Raw genomic sequence first — 18,651 nt, forward strand, 5'->3', positions numbered from 1 at the left:
GTGTCTGAGTTTTCACTCATAATGCATTGAACAAGTTTGTTCATCTTAAGTGATAGCCTTGGGCAAATGTTTCTGTGGGAGTAATTGTTAAATGTAGACCTGTTGATCAAGGAGAATATACATTTACTATGTTGAGATTTAATGTCTGTGGTTATTTAAAAATGTAAACATTAAAATTAAAATATATGGCATAGTAGGATACTTCTGGCAAAAATCACTTACATTTTTTATGAATTTGCAGATATTTATCACTATAATTTGAAATTGAATAGAGACAATAGTAAATGTTCCAATACCACATTTTGAAAATAACTCATCTGTTTTCTAGGTTGCTTTGCCTTATTGATTACTATGAATCTAAAATTAGAAAATTTCATAAACAAAGGTATGACTTGTACTGTATTACAATTTTAAAAGTAATTATCAAGTTGTGAGTTACAACAAAAGTTTTTATGGCCTTTTGAAACATTAAGTATGCTTTGAAAATCTACAGGATATGTGTATAATTTACCTAATATGTAACTATAAATTTCTTTCTATAAAGAATCTTTAGGACAGTGCTTTACCACTTATGTTAAAATTCATTGTTGCATTTATATTAAAATATGTTTATTTAATAATCACTAAGTATTGGTCACAGAAGAAATAGTATTTTTATTTTGTTGAGGTATTATGATTTGTTCTGCTGATGTCATTAACCACTAGATAGTTACTGAGTATATCAACACAGTGTGTAGGATTGGATTAGCTTCCTGCCAAAGTACAGCCTAATTAATTAGTATGCAGATTTATGAGATAAAGATAAAACATTATAGTGCAAAATCAAGTATATAGAATAAAGCACATTATCACCTCTGATTAAAGCAATAAGGGTAAAATTTTAAATGATGGTCTTTGACAAACCAAAAATTGCTGAAAGATATCTAAGGCCAAGTAATCTAAAGTGCTTTAATATAAATATCTAAGGCCTTTAATATAAAGGCTATTTTGTTTCACTGTCTATAAATGGAACAGTTCTTTTAACAAATATTTTTTTAAGCACCTACTTTCTGCCGTGTTCTGTTTTTAGTACTGAACAGATAAAATAGATAAACATCAAATAACTTCAGGGACCTTTTTTTTCAAATGAAGCTGTCTTTTAAGATGGTAGGCATGATGTTAGATTCTGTAGAGATAGGAAAATGTTTTGAACATGATTCTTACCTCCTAGGAGTTTGCAATCTAGTAAAGGAGATTAAACGTAAATACATTAATAGTTAAGAAAAATAATGTGAGACTTAAAAAGACCCTAATATATAATGTCACAATAAAAGTAATTACTAAAAACTGTACAGTCAGTCAGTAATACAGGAGTTGATAACAGGAATAAATTGGTTTTGGATGGAGTAACCAGGGAAGCCATTACAAAATAGATGGGGATTGTGCTTGACCTTAAGTAAATACAATTTGGGAAAGCAGAAGGGCAAAAAAAAAAAAAGACTGCTTGTATTCTATGAGCAAAAGTTCATAGATGTAAAAGAGTAGGCTTTTTAATGGCACTATAATTAAGCCAATTTCTCTGAACTTTAAGGGATTTGCTGATATATTCATAGATAGAGGTAGTGACCTATGGAGAGCAATCATTCCCATAGAGGACCAAGAGTAACCTGTAAATGAACAAGACATCATTGGCCTTGGAAAGAAGGAAGGTACTGTTTCCTTTCATACAGAAAACCTGGGTGATGGGGTTGTAAGTATGTATATTAGGGTTCTAGCAAGAAACAGAACCAGTAGAATGTACACTTATATACAGAGAGTGAATTGTCTAAAGAAATAGGTTCATGTGATTGTGAAGCTGGCAAGTCTGAAATCTATGAGGCTGGCATGCAAGCTGGAGACCCAGGGAAGAGTTGATGTTGCAGTGTTGAGGCTGAAGGCAATCTGGAGGCAGAATACCTCTCTTCTTGGAGGTTTCAATCTTTCCTTCTAAGGTCTTTAACTAATTGCACAGGGCTCACCCACATTGTGAAGGGTAATCTGCTTTATTCAAAGTCTATTGATTTAAATACTTGTCACATCCAAAAAATAACCTCATGGCAGTGTTTAGACTGGTGTTTAACCAAGTAGCAGGGTACCATAGTTTAGCCAAGTTCCCACTAAAATGAACAATCACAGTATGTCAAAGTAAAGAGAAGCAAAATGAAGAATTTCATAGCTTGAGAGGTTATAGATTGGTCTCACAGAAAATCAAAAATGAGTAAAGCAGGTTAGGTGGGAACTGTGCCAAACTGGAGAGCTGTCTTAAGGGGCCATTTATTATATACTCTAGCCAGTTGATGCCATGCAGTAATGTGAGCCCACTGTGGCTAAATCTGCTTTTTTTGAGAAGTTAGAAGGTTAGGTTTATAAATGAAATCAGATTTTTAATGTTTGCAATTAAAACTGAGTGCTCTTAAAAATATTATATGGTCCAGACTGAATATTATCTGCAACCTTTACTCTATATCTTTAGTAAATTCTAATGTAGATTCAGGAGTTGGATGACTTTTTTCCTGTAAAGGGCCAGACTGTATTTTAGGCATTTTAATCTGTATAGTCTCTCACAACTGCTCAACTCTGTTATAGCATGAAATCAGCCATAGACAGTAAGTAAGTGAATTGACATGCCCATGTTCCATAAAACATTAATTTAAAAAAAAAAAGCCTGCTGGCTGTGGCCCACAGGCAGCAGATTGCTGACCCCCAGTCTGGTTGATGAAGAGAGCATTTGGGATTTGAAGTCAGAGTAGAGAAGATTTAGTGTAGCCATCTTTGAAATGTCTCAGGTAGGATGTGGTGTGAGAGATTGCCTCTGAAGTTACATAAACTGGGGTCCTCTAACTAAAAATAATGAAAGGATTGAGGCTGTTGCAGGTATTGTTGAATTTGGTTGTCATGAGTTTATAGTGAACATCTGGGATTGAGTAATGAAATCTTGAGGGAAAAGAATTACTTTTTTGCTTAACAATCCCATCATCATTGGACTAACTAAAGTGAAGTACTTTGGCTTGTACAAATTATGCCTAGGTCAGATAGTTGGATTGAATGTCTCCCAGTTCAGTTCAATTCAGTCGCTTAGTTATGTCTAACTCTTTGCGACCCAATGAACCGCAGCACGCCAGGCCTCCCTGTCTATCACCAACTCCCGGAGGCTTGGCACAGGCTTGAGAAGGCCTCCAGAGAGCTTGTGAAAAGCAATTTCTGGATACTATGGACTGGTTTTCCTTTCTGCCACCATACATGAGAAAACTCGGGGAAAGCAGAGGAAGCTGCACTCAGGGCAGCAGAAATTTGAATGCGAGTATTAAGCAGTTGGAAGTCTTAGAAAACTGCAAACATGCTATAATTTCTGAAACAAAGTTTTAAAATGATAGGTTCTCAGCTCCGTTACTTTACCTATTTTTCTTTACCCAGTGTTAATATATCAACATTGATTACAAGGAATATATTGCTAGCTTTTTCTATTAGTATTTTCCTGGCTTGGTAGATAGGATTAAAGAACCAAGAAAAGTAACATAGGAATAACAACTACAAGACTCAGATTGAGTTTCTTCTGAGATGTTAGAGACATTTGAAAAGTTACCCCAGGGAAAAAAGCTCTATAATGAATTAGTAAAGTGAAGTCTCCTTGTCTAATTCCATCCTTCTCTTTAGATAGAAAAATTTTAAGTGGTGTTGCAAAATGGAAGCAGGTAACTTTGAGGTTCACCTCTGATTGAACATGATTCGGATTAGGGAAGAAAATAAAATACAAGATTTCTTTAGTTTTGCTCTTTCTCTCTACGCCCAAGAAGCGTAAGGGTCCGTCCTAGGGCTTCTGGAAGCCATCGGCAAAGGGTGGGAGGAATTTGGCTGTGGGGATCCCATGTCCAAATGAGAATTGTGGATGTTTAAAATTATGTTTTTACTTCAAAAAAGCCACAAAAATCTGTCAGTGCTAAATAAAGGAAAATAAAGTGAGGATTCTTTACTGAAGCTCATTTCCTTTTAGGTCTGCATAAATTTAAAATTGGTCTCCTCTACTATATATATGTGTTAGGTTTCTCTTGAGAGAACAAGATAGCCATAATGGCAGGTATTTTAGAGTGTATATAGGAAATGATCTGAGTACACATGCTTTGAAGACGAAGAGATTTCAGTTTGAATCTCATCAGTACTGCTTATGATTTGAGAGACTTTGAGCAAATTTAAATAACTCCTCTAAATGTTCCTCACCTAATAAATTGAAATAGTTTATATAATACATCTATATTGTTGTTGTTGTTTAGTTGCTAAGTCATGTCCGACTCTTCGTGACCCCATGGACTGTAGCCAGCCAGGCTTCTCTGTCCATGGGATTATCCAGGCAGGATTACTGGAGTGGGTTGCCGTTTCCTTCTCCATACATCTATCTTAGTACTTTTTATATAGAAGCTGCCCAGTATCCTTATTTGGTCATGGTCATTTGTTAAAGACTGGTGGGCTTCCGTCTATGGGGTCACACAGAGTCGGACACGACTGAAGTGACTTAGCAGCAGCAGCAGCAGCATGTTTTAGAAGGTCTGAGAGATGTTAGTACAGCTGTCTCGAATAGAAATGTAATGAAAACCACAAATATAATTTTGTATTTTTAATGTAGCCAAGTTAAAAAGTAAAAAGAAACCAGTAAAATACATTTTCATCTATTTTATTTAATATGTGAAATATTGCCATTTCAACATGTATACTATTAGATATTTCACATTTTTTCATTCTAAGCCATTGAATCTTGGGTGTTCATTGCAAGGACTATGCTTAAGCTGAGACTCCAATTACTTTGGCCAACTCATGCGACGAGTTGACTCACTGGAAAAGACTCTGATGCTGGGAAGGATTGGGGGCAGGAGGAGAAGGGGATGACAGAGAATGAGGTGGCTGGATGGCATCACCGACTCGATGGACATGAGTTTGAGTGAACTCCGGGAGTTGGTGATGGACAGGGAGGCCTGGCGTGCTGTGATTCATGGGGTCGCAAAGAGTCGGACACAACTGAGCGATTGAACTGAACTGAACTGAAGCCATTGAAATTTGGTATTTTAATTTATAGCACACCTCAATTCAAACACTAAATTTTCATCAGAGGTACTTGATCTGTATTTAGATTTCATGAAGTCTAGTTCAAAAATACTTACATATCTAGATTGTTCTATTCATACCTGAAAGTTCTCTAGCAACTAAGTCAAGTACAAAAATTTTTTTCCTTTAATATTTACATCTACATTTATACAACTGACTCATCTTTTTTAGAATAATTGGTTTGACTGAATTAAGGATTAAAAACTATACCAAACTTAAATTCACTAACTTGTATTTAATTCAGAAGGATGTTGGAAAATTGAAAAGCAGCTCTAAATCTGTCAGTAGCAAGAAACTTCAAACTTTGAAGTTTTCTTGTAGTTTTACAACCACTTTATTTGCACTGTGAATTAAAACTAAAGTCTTCTATATATTATTAATATTAGAAAAACATGTGTAAAGTCAATATTGATTTGTATTATAAAGTTTCATTTCAATGTAAATTCTCATAACCTATTAGCTAGACACAAACATGCCTTTTTTTCTTTGGAGCTTCAAATTTTGCTTACTCATATATAGAGTGATACGAGTGAGAAGGCTTCCCTGGTAGCTCAGTTGGTAAAGAGTCTGCCTGCAGTGCAGGAGACCCAGGTTTGATCCCTGGGTTGGGAAGATTCCCTGGAGAAGGAAATGGCAAGCCACTCCATTATTGCCTGGAAAATCCCATGGACAGAGGAGCCTGGTGGGCTACATGGGTCACTTGAGTTGGACACGACTTAGTGACTAAACCACCACCACACATTTTTTATGTTTGAGCATTTGGCAAGTACTTTTTTTCCAAGAAAATTTTGAATTCAGGTTAACAGTATAGTTAGTCTTTGTAAGTTTTCCATGACTCAACCAATAAGCATTGACAAAAAACACAATGGTTAAAGTCATTGTTTTCCATTTGTTTAATGGTCCTACAAACTGGCATAGCATTTATACATGTGCTGTATAATTTTATAAATCTGGAGGTCCTCTGATGACAGAACATCCCCACAGTGTTAATTGAGCATTAGATTCATCTAAAATGTAAATTTTTAAATTAAATCAGTTGCTCTTTGGTATTATAAGAAAGGTCTTGTATTCTCCAGTCAGTTGTTTGTGGGCTTAATTGAAGATCTTTCCTTTTTTTTATAAAAATGTTTTAGTTATTTTCTCATAATTTTGCAGCAAAATTTTCATAGAAAATAATTTCTTTCATGTAAGAATAGTTTCTGTTTTTGTGTAAGACCTCAAAATGTTTTATTGCTGGCCAAAGTTATAAGCTCAGATTTTGCTAAAAACTTATTTTAGAAGTTTTTTTGTGTGGTTAATTTTGATTTTTGTGACTTTGATTCTCTTTTGACTGTTGAGAGGAAATTTCTTACAATGTATCTATTATGTATTTGCTGAAAATACTTTCCTATAATTATCTACTTTATTATCCTAAAACAGTTTTTATTTAACAACTTTTAAAAATAACAACTTTATTGAGATTAATTCACATGCCGTAAAATTCACCATTTTAAAGTATATGAATATTCACAAATTGTGTCACCATCTCTGCAATCAGTTTTAGAACATGGGCATCATCCACTGAGAAACAGAAAACGCCATACCCATTAGCAGTCACTCTCTGCCCTGAGCCCCTCTTTTGCTGAAACCCAACATTGCAAAATATGCAATTCCATTTACATGAAATGTCCAGAATATGCAATCCATAAAAAAAGAAAATAGATGAGTAGTTGCCTAGGAATTGGATTGTAGTGGAGTAGGGATTCAGGGTAGAGAGTTAATGGAAAGTAATTGCTAATGGGATGGTGTTTCTCCATGGGTGATGAACATGTTCTAAAATTGATTGTGGAGGGACTTCCCTGGTGCTCCAGTGGTTAAGACTCCCTGCATCCAATATAGGGTGCATGGATTTGATCCCTCGTTGGGGAACTAAAATCCCATGTGCTGCATGTCATGGCCAGAATATACATAAAATTGACTGTGGAGATAGTGATACAACTTTATGAATATCCTAAAGTGATATCTCAAAGGAACAATGATTAGTGTCTTTAACATGTTTACTGTCCATTTGCATATCTTATTTTGGGGAAATGCCTACTGATGTCCTTTGCCCATTTTTAAATTGAGTTTTTTGTCTTTTTGTCAAATTATGAGTTATTTATTAATTCTGGATACAAGTTCTTTATCAGATTTGCAAATATTTTACCTCATTCTGTAAATTTTCTTTTTTTTCCCCTTGATGATATCCTTTGAAGCTCAGAAGTGTTTTACTTTTCATGAAGTCCTGTTTATCTGGTTTTTATTTTTCTTTCATCTCTTCTGAACCAACAGCTTTTGCGATTTGTTCTGCAGTAAATTATGTAGCATTCATCAGGAAATTTGTGACACATTCTTTCAGTCTCTTTTGTTTACTGTTTCAATTATTTTACTGTCTCAGTTCAGTTCAGTCGCTCAGTAGTGTCTGACTCTTTGCGACCCCATCTCAGATGTTATCATCTCCACTTGATTTTTAAAAAAATCTGTCCATAATTTTTAAACTAAAAGCCTTAGTTCTTATAATTAAAATAATAAATATATCAATTATAAATTATGATTTATATAGGTATCTCCATAAATATAGTATCAGAACAAACAGTGTTATATTGGTATCATTCTGATTGAATCAATCTGTTGATCCTGACTAGACTGGTGGTGAGTTTGTATTAATATATGGTACTACAAACCACACACTCACTCAGTGTACAACCCAGGCTGCAACATTAATACCTTAATATGATGCATCAAGGTGGAAGGTAGTCCTAAACAATAAAGTTGTGTTTAACAGAAGAATATTTTTACACTGCTTCACCTTTAAAATTTTAATTAAAATGAAATAGAATTAAAATGGCTAGTAGCCATATTTCAAGCACTCATTGCCTGTATGTACCTAGTGTTCACTGTCTTGGTCAGCCCAGTATTAGTGTTACCAGTTTTAAAAACATTAATACTGATTTGCTAATACTTCGTGGCTCACACAATGTTTTGATGTCTTTTACTTTTAAAACCAATATCGTGAGGTAGATGTGATAGAAATTATCTCTGTTCTACAGATGAGAAGAAAAATTCTGAGAGACTGACGTACCCAAATAATACAACTCATTAATGAAGATGTCAAGACTTAATCAGGGCTACTAAATTTGTGGCCTTGTCCACTTATACTCTGTATTTTTTGATATAGTTTTTTGTGATCTAAAAGTACTGGAAGGAGAAAACAATATTCTTTTTTCATTCAACAAGTGTTTTTCTACTTCTTAAGCCCTCTATTCTGGGCAGTGAGTTAACAGTGGTGAACAAGACAGACAAACTTCTGGTTTGCATGGATCTTAAATTCCAGTTAAGGCATTAGTGAACAAATGTGTACTGTAGTACTAGTTAGTAAGTAGTATATTCTAATACAATTTTCTGTAAGAATAAGTAGGAAATTTGGTTTAAGTTTTAGTTTATGTTGATGTTGCTGCTGCTGAGTCACTTCAGTCGTGTCTGACTCTGCGACCCCACAGACGGCAGCCCACCAGGCTCCCCCATCAAGCCCTATTGTATTGATTCAATTTTTGTTAGCTAGATTTTTTTTTTCCTTTGGAGATTATTTTTGCATAAGTACACTACATGTATTTTTTCATAGACTATATAAAGAAGATGAAAGTCAGTCAGAAGAAGAAGATTATAGAAGCCTGAGTGCTTCACCCACTTACAACGGCCTTCTAATGGTATGGGGACTATATGATTGATAAATACTTTTTAATAAAGTAAAATAATAATCTAATCTCTTAGGAAAGTTAACTGTTTATAAACTATGTTGCAGTCATTACAGAATCAACTCAAGGAATCAAAATCTAAGATAGATGTACTTTTAAGTGAAAAGCTGAATCTTCAAAAAGATTTGGAAACCAGGTAAGAGAAACTTGTCATTTTTATTTAACTTTTATTTAAGCAAATAGTGAAATTTTGAATGTTAAATCAGTCATCCTATCCATTATACTCTAAAACTAATGTTCAGTTCAGTTCAGTTCAGTCGCTCAGTCGTGTCCGACTCTCCGCGACCCCATGAATCACAGCACGCCAGGCCTCCCTGTCCATCACCAACTCCCGGAGTACACTCAAACTCATGTCCACAGAGTCGGTGATACCATCCAGCCATCTCATTCTCCGTCGTCCCCTTCTCCTCCCGCCCCCAACCTTTCCCAGCATCAGAGTCTTTTCCAGTGAGTCAACTCGTCTCATGAGGTGGCCAAAGTACTGAAGTTTCAGCTTTAGCATCAGTCCCTCCAATGAACATCCAGGATTGATCTCCTTTAGAATGGGGACCTCATATTTGTATACTCATTTTAGTCATTAATCTCTCATATGATAGAACTAAAATACATATGTAAGCAAGGGGAGTGAGAAAATAGGAAGAAGATAAAACTGGCTAGGAACTCAGAATAGATTTAGCCTATGCCAGTAGGTTTCCCTTTCACAAATTATTTTTATTTTAATTTTTTTCCAAATTACTTTAGAATGTCTTATTTCATCATGTACGTGTGTTGTGGGAAGGGAGAAAAATTTTAAAGTTTAAATGGCATACAACAGGTTTAATTATATACAAGCATTCTGCCACAGAAGGAAGGCATTCTACATGTTGACAGATGGTAATAATGAATGTACACTGTTGAGACTTTTTTCGTTCATTAAATATTGTTGGATACCTATTGTAAGTTAGACATGGTCCTACGTTCTGATATCATATATAATGAACAAAACAAATATCTTGTTCTTGTAAAGCTTATACTTTAATAGAGAGGAAACTGATACCTATAATAAAAACCATTTCTGTAAGGTTTAAAAGCCTGCCACATAGTAATGTGTAAATTTATGGTTATATAAATATGAGAGGAAAATTTGTAAAACATGCGTGGGAATAATGAACAATGATTTTGGGCTAGTGGTTACCTGTGGTATGGGAAGGGAAAAGTGAAAGTGAAAGTTGCTCAGTCGTGTCTGACTCTTTGTGACCTCATGTACTGTACAGTCCATGGAATTCTCCAGACCAGAATACTAGAGTGGGTAGCCGTACCCTTCTCAGGGGATCTTCCCAACTAGGGGTCAAACCCAGGTCTCCCTCATTACAGGCAGATTCTTTACCATCTAAGCCACAAGGGAAGCCCTAGAATACTGGAATGGGTAGCCTATCCCTTCGCCAGTGGATCTTCCCAACCCAGGAATCGAACTGGGGTCTCCTGAATTGCAGGTGGATTCTTTACCAGCTGAGCCGCCAGGGAAGCCCTTGGTATGGGAAGGAGAGAGCAGTGGCAGTAATTAGGGACACGGAGTTTGAAGTACCTGTATAAGGTTTTAGTTAAAAGATTTTAAACAGATTACTACTGTTCAGCTTTGATAAAGCTTGAGGCATGGGCACACCACTATTTGTTTTACTCTATTCTTGTTTGTGCGTTTGAGATAATTCACTATAAAAGCAAGTAATAGGTTAATAATAAAAGTGGGTAGAAAGTTTTGAATAGGGGATACACAGAAGAAGAAATCCAATGGCCAATAAATATCTCATTAGCAGTTATGAAATATTTTAAGAATTTTTAAGCATACTTATGACAAGTAATAGAGTATACTTTATTATTATTAAATATCTTTATAGTTTTATTAAGTAAATTGAATGTGTTCAACATGATTTATTTTCTACAGGCCCACACAGCATGAATTAAGACTTTATAAACAACAAGTGAAGAAACTGGAGAAAGCCCTTAAGAAAAACATCAAGTAATAATATTTTACTATAGTTACAAATTTATTAGGATTTTATGTCTTATTATTTATTTTTATTAACCTGTCAACTTACCTCATAGTGGTTGTGGCTTAAAATTACCAGGTTGATAGGCAGGGCTGGGGGTGGGGGTGGGGGGGATGTGAAAAAGACTTTAAAAAGGGATATTTCTGGTTCCACAGTTTAAAAAGTTTCTGCTGTAATGGATTTGGTTATATATTCATCTTAAATAAGAACAAGGAAAAGGTAATTGTCTGATATAAAAGGCAAAGATTTTAATTAGCTGACTTTGGAAGTCATGGAGAAATTGCAAGAAAATCATTGAAATTAGAGGTGACAAGGCCCAAATTTTTGTTGGTGGTAGTGATGACCTGAAATAGCCTTATCATATTTTAAAGCTTAAAGTATCAGAATGAATGCAGTGAGCCATTCATATCCACCACTTCTCTTTTATGACCCTGAAAAGCACATTCTCACAGGAATTTCAGCAAGTTGGTCCTCAAGTAGTGATAGTATTTTCTGAAGATAAGCTGTGTCTACTCTTTGATTCAAGGGAATGGGACTTGATGTAGTGTGGTGAGCATGGGGATGAAATATTTTTAAAGTAATATGAGAATATATGCATTAGATGTATTAAATCAGTTGTATTAGCCTAGGTTGATTCAATTTTCAGTGACAGCTACATTTCCTTCTTCTTTCTGGTAACACATGCCACAGTGAAAGACAAGTATTCTGGCCATCCAGGAATTACATATTGAGTTAAGATAGTAGGGAAGGAAAACTAAAAAATAAAAGAGAAGTGGAAGGTTAGAAAGGTTGCATTCATTCATTCAATTAGTATTTTTTCCTTTCATACTATTGCTTAACATTTTAGGTACTTATTGTACCTCTTCCTATCTGTTTGGCATTCAAGATACTGAAATTACAGTGGTAAACCAAAAAGAAAGGTTCCTGTTCTCATGAAGCTTATGTAAAGGGCAATGAAAAAAAATAAGACAATTTTGATATAGTATAGGTGAAAATGTGTTAGTCACTCAGTTGTGTCCAGCTCTTTGCGACCCCATGGACTATAGCCCACCAGGCTCCTCTGTCCATGGGGGTTTTCCAGGCAAGAATGCTGGAGTGGGTAGCCATTCTCTTCTCCAGGTGATCTTCCTGAGCCAGGGATTAAACCTAGGTCTTCTGTGTTGCAGGCAGATTCTTTACCATCTGAGCCAACAGGGGAGCCCATATAGTGTTAGTACCAAAGGTAAAATAGTGTGAGAGTTTCTATTGTACAAGTTTGGACAAGAGGTGGTGGTGACATGGTCAAAGGTGGCAGGAGTGGAGGTGGTAAGAAGTATTTGGAATATTGGAGGTAGAACTTGGTGATCAGACTTGGTGATGGATTGAGGATTGATTAGGGGTATAGGCAGTTGAGGGGGGAAAGATTAAGACTCAAAAGGATAAAAATAAACGTAATCAGGACTAATTTTTAGTCCTGAATAATGAAGTAGTTTTTGGAACATTAACTGAGATAGGAAAATTGGTTAAGGAGCAGCTGAGAAGAGGAATATGTAAGGTGGACAGAAAGTCAGAGGAGAAAGTGTAGAGGAGGAAAACTTCATAACCCTCTTAGGGTCTCTGGCTGGGTCTGAAAATTAAACTGACAAAGACAGATTAACATGAAAAAAGTATAAATTTATTTAATATAAGTTTTACCTGACCTGAGAAAAAATGAAGAGTTGAAACAGTTAAACCTGAGCATTTTAATACTAGGTTTGATGAAGAGTGAGTGGAAAGTTGGAAAATGTAATAGTACAAAAGGGTGTAAGCTGAGGGTAATAAACTGGGGAAAGTTTGGATTTCACTTCAGAGACAAAGATGCTTTTTTCGCCTGGGGTACAAGGAGGGCATCTTGTTACCCTCCTTGAGGGTACCCTCACATGAGGATCTCCTGGTCTGCTTCAGGGAAAAGGGGGGCAGTCAGAGAGTTCTTCCTGCATGTATCAATTCTCAAATTCCTTCTATTTAAAACATTTCTTATGTCAAAATGACACGTTTTGTTTTTGTTTTGGACACACCATGTTGCTTGTGGGGTCTCAGTTCCCTGACCAGTGATTGAACCTGGGGCAAGACAGTGAAAGCCTGGAATCCACTAGGCCACCAGGAACTCCCTTAAAATGGCATATTTTGGAGTGGCATGTCCTGATCCCCTTCAGTGGACTTTTATTGACTTCAGAGTATCAGTGAACATATTTACACACATAATTGCTTACACATATATTCATAGAGATACCTAGTCATTTCTCATTATTTGCAGATTGCATATTTGTGAATTTGCCTACCTGCTGTAATTTGTTTTTAATCCTCAAATAAGTAGTGGTGGCACTTGCATAGTTACTCATGGACATGCCCAGTATACACATTTTCAGCTATTGAACAAGGTGATACTCTGCCCGCATTTCCACTTTCATGTTGTAAACAGTCATTGTTTCTGTTGTCACATGCCACTTGTAGTTTTCCATTCTTTGCTTTTTATTGGTGATTTCTCCAAGATGCTCCCATTGAAGTACAATCTATTGTTCTATTCACAGGAAGGCTGTGATGTACCTTACAGAGAATATATACGTGTTAGAGAAACTTCATTTAGGCATAAGTGATGGTGCTGTTAGCTATGAGTCCAATGTTAATGAAACAACAATATTAAAAAAGATGTCTTTAATCATTAACACACATAAAACAAGGTTATATATTGATCAGTTGAGGAAAATGTGACCAGAGAGGTATGCAGGAACCTGATCCTGTATTTCCCCTAGGAGCAGTGGTTCAGTCCTCACTAATTAAGTGTATACAGTAACTTTATTGAATATGACTGCCATGAATAATGAGAATTTACTGTGTGTATATTTTTTGTTGTTCGTTTGTGCTGCGATTTTTAGAGTGACTTTTCACTATTAGACTTTAAAATTGTGATTTAGAACCAATCCTAGCTATATTTTTCTGTTGAATTTTGAAGAAATGATTTGTGTTTTTAGAAATTTATGTTTGAAATTTAAACTTCTTTTTAGTGTCTCGATGTGAAACAGAATTAAGAATGTTAGATAACTTGCCCATATTGCACAGGTGGCATGTGGAAGAACTTGGAAAGAAATCAGACCCACACCTAAGCATTTGAACTCTCAAGCTCACACTAATAATAATTAAAACCAAACAAAAACCCAATGAAAAAAACATTTTTAATGTAAAACTTCAAATTTTTATTTTTTGCAGGGGCAGAGGTAGAATTTTTTTCAAAGAACTACTGATGTTAAGGAAATAATTAGAAATAAAAATCTGTCAACCCAGTGAATATTCTCCACATGTGTCGGGGAAAAAAGAAACAGTTTTATATAACAGTTGGAATAAATACTGAGCCAGACTGCAATGTGCATTAGAGGCAGTATGCTAAAGAGATTGCAAAGACAGAAGGAAATCTCACCCTTTAATTATATCTTGTGACAAGGGGGAAGTTACAAATTAGAGCCAGGATCCTAGGCTAAGCTCCAATAGGGAAAAGGAGACAAGGCACCCTCTTCTTTGATGTCTTTATTTCAAAGAGATGGTTCTAAGGCTCCCAAGACACTGCTAATTTTAAGCAGGAGGCTTATTTAAATTTTAACAGAATCCACATACTTAGAAAGGATTTACAACTACAGGTTTTCTAAAGGAAATGCTACAAGAAAAGGAGAGGAAAGTCTCTTTCCCTTTTATAATCAGAGGAAATTAAATTTTTTATTTAGATCTGTATTTACTTTTCAACTATTCAGTCTTCAATATCAAATGATACTAATTTAACATGTGAAAGCTTGTTTGAGCTAATATTATAAGCAAGTTGGTTATGAAGTTCTGTTGCTAGGAAGTAATCAAATAGATCTGCCAGTGCAAGATAGCCAAAGGTACTACACTAATTCTATTTAATTTTTTCAGTGGTATTTATATTTTGTTGGAAGAAAATTAAATCAGAATCTTATCACCCATGTGTTGAGCTGGCAGAAGTTGAGGTGGTCAGTTAGAGTAAGCCAAGCAAATTAATCATCAAGGCTTTATTCAGTTACTTCAATAATATAAACAAGAGGCCAAAGAGAAAAGGGCTGGCTTCTCGGTATCCCATTTTTCCCCATGAAATGGCACCCAGCAAGTGTCAGTCAGTGATGTGGTGCACATATGACTCCTGTGGCTTCATAGGCTAGGGAAAGGGCAGGATATGGAAACATACCTGAGTCAAAGTGAAAAAAGTGTTTCAGTTAGGGCTCCCCGTCCATCTCCCAAACAGAATTCCAGAATGGGAGTCACCATGAGATTATGAAAAGGCCTCAGCAGACACAGTTAAAAGCTATAAAGTGTCTGCATGTGGAAACTTAGGGGAATGGCTATCGAAAACAGGAGATAGCAGTGTTTTTAAGTTGGAAGGGCAGTTTTCTGGATTTCCCAGACTCCACAGAGAAACATAGCTGTTGCTGCTGGCTATGTGGAATGAGTATCTGCTAAGTATCTGAAGAATTCCTTAGCCATTTTAAGGGATTTTTATGGCCTTCAGGTTCTGCTCACCACTCTGGAGACTGTAAAACAATCCTGGAATATTTCTAAGTGTAGCATAGTCTGCTCAAACACAGGTTTCTAAAACACCAATTAAATCAAATGCAATTGGAACATAAGGGAATGATTAGATTAACATGGTAGTTGTGTTGAAACCATGGTAAAAGAAGAATAGTGTAGACTTTGGAAAGGGGAAAACTTTGCTAGTATGTAGGCACCTGCCCTTTCAGCTCTGTTTTAAGAAAGTTTAAAATGAGAACCTGTACCCAAGGCTCCCTCCCTGACCCCCAGCATTAGACAGACTGGAGGCTGAAGGCAAGTTGTACTTCTTTCCCCACCTGTTTTAACCTTGGGTTCTTTGGCCAGGAGCTCACCTTCCATCTTTGTAGTCTTGGCATCCTCAAGCCAACATTTCTGTTCTGTTGGCTATGGATTTTGTAATATTGGAGGCAGTATTACAGCTCAAGACATACTTGAGCCATTTAACTTATCTCGAGGCACCAATTATTATTTTTTGTTAGTTGTCTAGTTACATAGTTGCATCAGTTTTTAAATACTCTGATTTCTAACACTTAATTTTCTCCTGACCGCTATTATTTTCACATGTATGGTTTTGCCGAATACAAAGGTTTTCAGAAGTATTATGCTATGCCATATATTTACTGTGAGACTAGCTGAACCAAAGGTCAGTTTCCCATAAGTTCCTAGATTTTACTAATCCTTAACTTCTGTAAATATAGAAAAACAGTGGGATTAAATACATTAATACATGTGAAGTGCTTCGAAGAGTACCTTCAGAGAGAAGGTTCTCAATAAATACTAATTATTATCACCACCAGGCTCCCAAATATGTTGTCATTGTTATTAAGGGTATCTCTTAATTTGCCTAGTTAATTGAATCACATTTCGTTTCCCAGAGTGACTGTAACTAGTACATTCAATGACACATTTAGGTTACTGTCCTGGTAGCTAAAATGTTGTATATACATAGTATAATGTTAATCACACTTGGGGGCGGGAGGAGACGGGGACGACAGAGAATGAGATGGCTGGATGGCATCACCAGCTCGATGGACATGAGTTTGAGTGAACTCCGGAAGTTGGTGATGGACAGGGAGGCCTGGCGTGCTGTGATTCATGGGGTCGCAAAGAGTCGGACACGACTGAGCAACTGAACTGAACTGAAAGTTTGTTGAGAAGTTAAACTTTTTCACTTGAGTGCAAGGTTAATATGTAAATTCAGATATGTCCGTTTACTTGTAGTACTCCTAGAGAGCTGTTGGCTTTTCTATGTTACTTTTGTTTTCTTGATAGTATGCTTTTGGCACTGCTTTTAGGCAAAGCTGTCAAGTATATTAATATGGTAAATAGATGAGAAGTCACATGGAAACTATACAAAAAAGATCTTAATGATCTGGATAACTCTAGTGGTGTGATTACTCACCTACAGCCAAACATCCTGGAGTGTGAAGTCAAGTGAGCCTTAGGAAGCATTACTATGAACAAAGGAAGTGGAGGGGATGGAATTCCAGCTGAGTTATTTCAAATTTTAAAAGATGATTCTGTTAAAGTGCTGCACTCAGTATGCCAGCAAATTTGGAAAACTCGGCAGTGGCCACAGTACTGGAAAAGGTCAGTTTTCATTCCAATCCCAAAGAAGGGCAATGCCAAAGAATGTTGAAACTACCACACAACTGTGCTCATTTCACATGCTAGCAAGGTAATACTCAAAATCCTTCAAGCTAGCCTTCAACAGTATGTGAACTGAGAACTTCCAGATGTACAGGCTGGATTTAGATAAGACAGAGGAACTAGAGATCAAATTGCCAACATCCGTTGGATAATTGAAAAAGCAGGAGAGTTCCCCCCAAAAAAATCTGCTTTATTGAATACACCAAAGCCTTTGACTGTGCGGATCACAACTAACTGGGGAAAATTCTTAAAGAGATAGGAATACACCTTACGTGCCTCCAGAGAAACCAATAGGCAGGTCAGGAAATAACAGTTAGAACCGGATATGGAAAAGACTGGTTCCAAATTGGGAAAGGAACATGTCAGGGCTGTATATTGTCACCCTGCTTATATAACTTATATGCAGAGTACATCATGTGAAATGCTGGAATGGATGAAGCTAAGCTAGAATCAAGATTGCCAGGAGAAATATCAATAACCTCAGGTACGCAGATGACATTACCCTAATGGCAAAAACTGAAGAGGGACTTAAGAGCCTCTTGATGAAGGTGACAGAGGAGAGTGAAAAAGCTGGCTTAAAACCCAGCATTAAAAGCATGAAGATCATGGCATCTGGTCCCATCACTTCATGGCAAATAGATGGGAGAGAAATGGAAACCGTGACAGATTTTATTTTCTTGGGCTCCACAATCGCTGCCAACAGTGACTTCAACCATGAAATTAAGACACTTGTTCCTTGGGAGAAAAGCTATGACAATCCCAGACAGTGTATTAAAAAACAGAGACATCACTTTACTGACAAAGGTCTGTCTAGTCAAAGCTATGCTTTTTCCAGTAGTCATGTGTGGATGTGAGAGTTGGACCATAAAGAAGGCTAAACGCCAAAAAATTGATGCTTTTGAACTGTGGTGCTGGAGGAGACTCTTGAGAGTCCCTTGGACTGCAAGGAGATCCAACCAGTCAATCAATCTTAAAGGAAATCAGTCCTGAATATTTATTGGAAGGACTGATGCTGAAGCTGAAGCTCCAATACTTTGGCCACCTGACATGAAGAGCCGACTCATTAGAAAAGACCCTGATGCTGGGAAAGATTGAAGGCAGGAGGAGAAGGGGACGGCAGAAGATGAGATGGTAGGATGGCATCACTGATTCAGTGGACATTAGTATGAGCAAACTCCAGGAACTTGTGAAGGACAGGGAAGCGTGGCATGCTAGAGTTCATGGGGTCACAAAGAATCAGACACAGCTGAGCAACTGAACAACAAAACAAGTGAAAAATATATTGGGAGATCTTTGTCTGCTAGAGGAAAGAGGTTGACTTTTTATCTAGAGTTAATTCTGTTTTGGACATAATGTCCTCCAGAGAGCACAGAAAAACAGCTGAGTGAATATCAAGGGGAGTACATGTGAGTGGAGGAGATAATTATAGTGTGGTAATAAGAGATGACGTTAAGAAAGGAGTCAGGAGGAATATTGGATTAGGATTGACAGCATGAAGTTCAAATGCTAACACATGG

At 36.5% G+C, this 18,651-nt stretch overlaps 1 protein-coding gene across 12 annotated transcripts in view; it reads left to right on the forward strand.

Annotated features, from left to right (window-relative positions):
• The window catches only part of CEP70 (centrosomal protein 70), a 78,064-nt gene that overhangs the window by 39,117 nt on the left and 20,296 nt on the right, over positions 1-18,651 (forward strand). For 11 of the 12 annotated variants that reach the window (XM_088840314.1, XM_055412958.2, XM_055412949.2 and 8 more), the window contains 4 exons: positions 329-385; positions 8,753-8,837; positions 8,933-9,021; positions 10,807-10,881. In XM_088840314.1, the coding sequence (XP_088696440.1) occupies positions 329-385; positions 8,753-8,837; positions 8,933-9,021; positions 10,807-10,881 (306 nt within the window). The remainder of the gene's footprint in view (positions 1-328; positions 386-8,752; positions 8,838-8,932; positions 9,022-10,806; positions 10,882-18,651) is intronic. The other variant, XM_088840317.1, reaches the window with a different exon arrangement.

The sequence above is a fragment of the Moschus berezovskii genome, chromosome 1, assembly GCF_049115385.1.
Source record: "Moschus berezovskii isolate FMDL1 chromosome 1, NW_MosBer_1.0, whole genome shotgun sequence".
NCBI classification, from domain to species: domain Eukaryota; kingdom Metazoa; phylum Chordata; class Mammalia; order Artiodactyla; family Moschidae; genus Moschus; species Moschus berezovskii.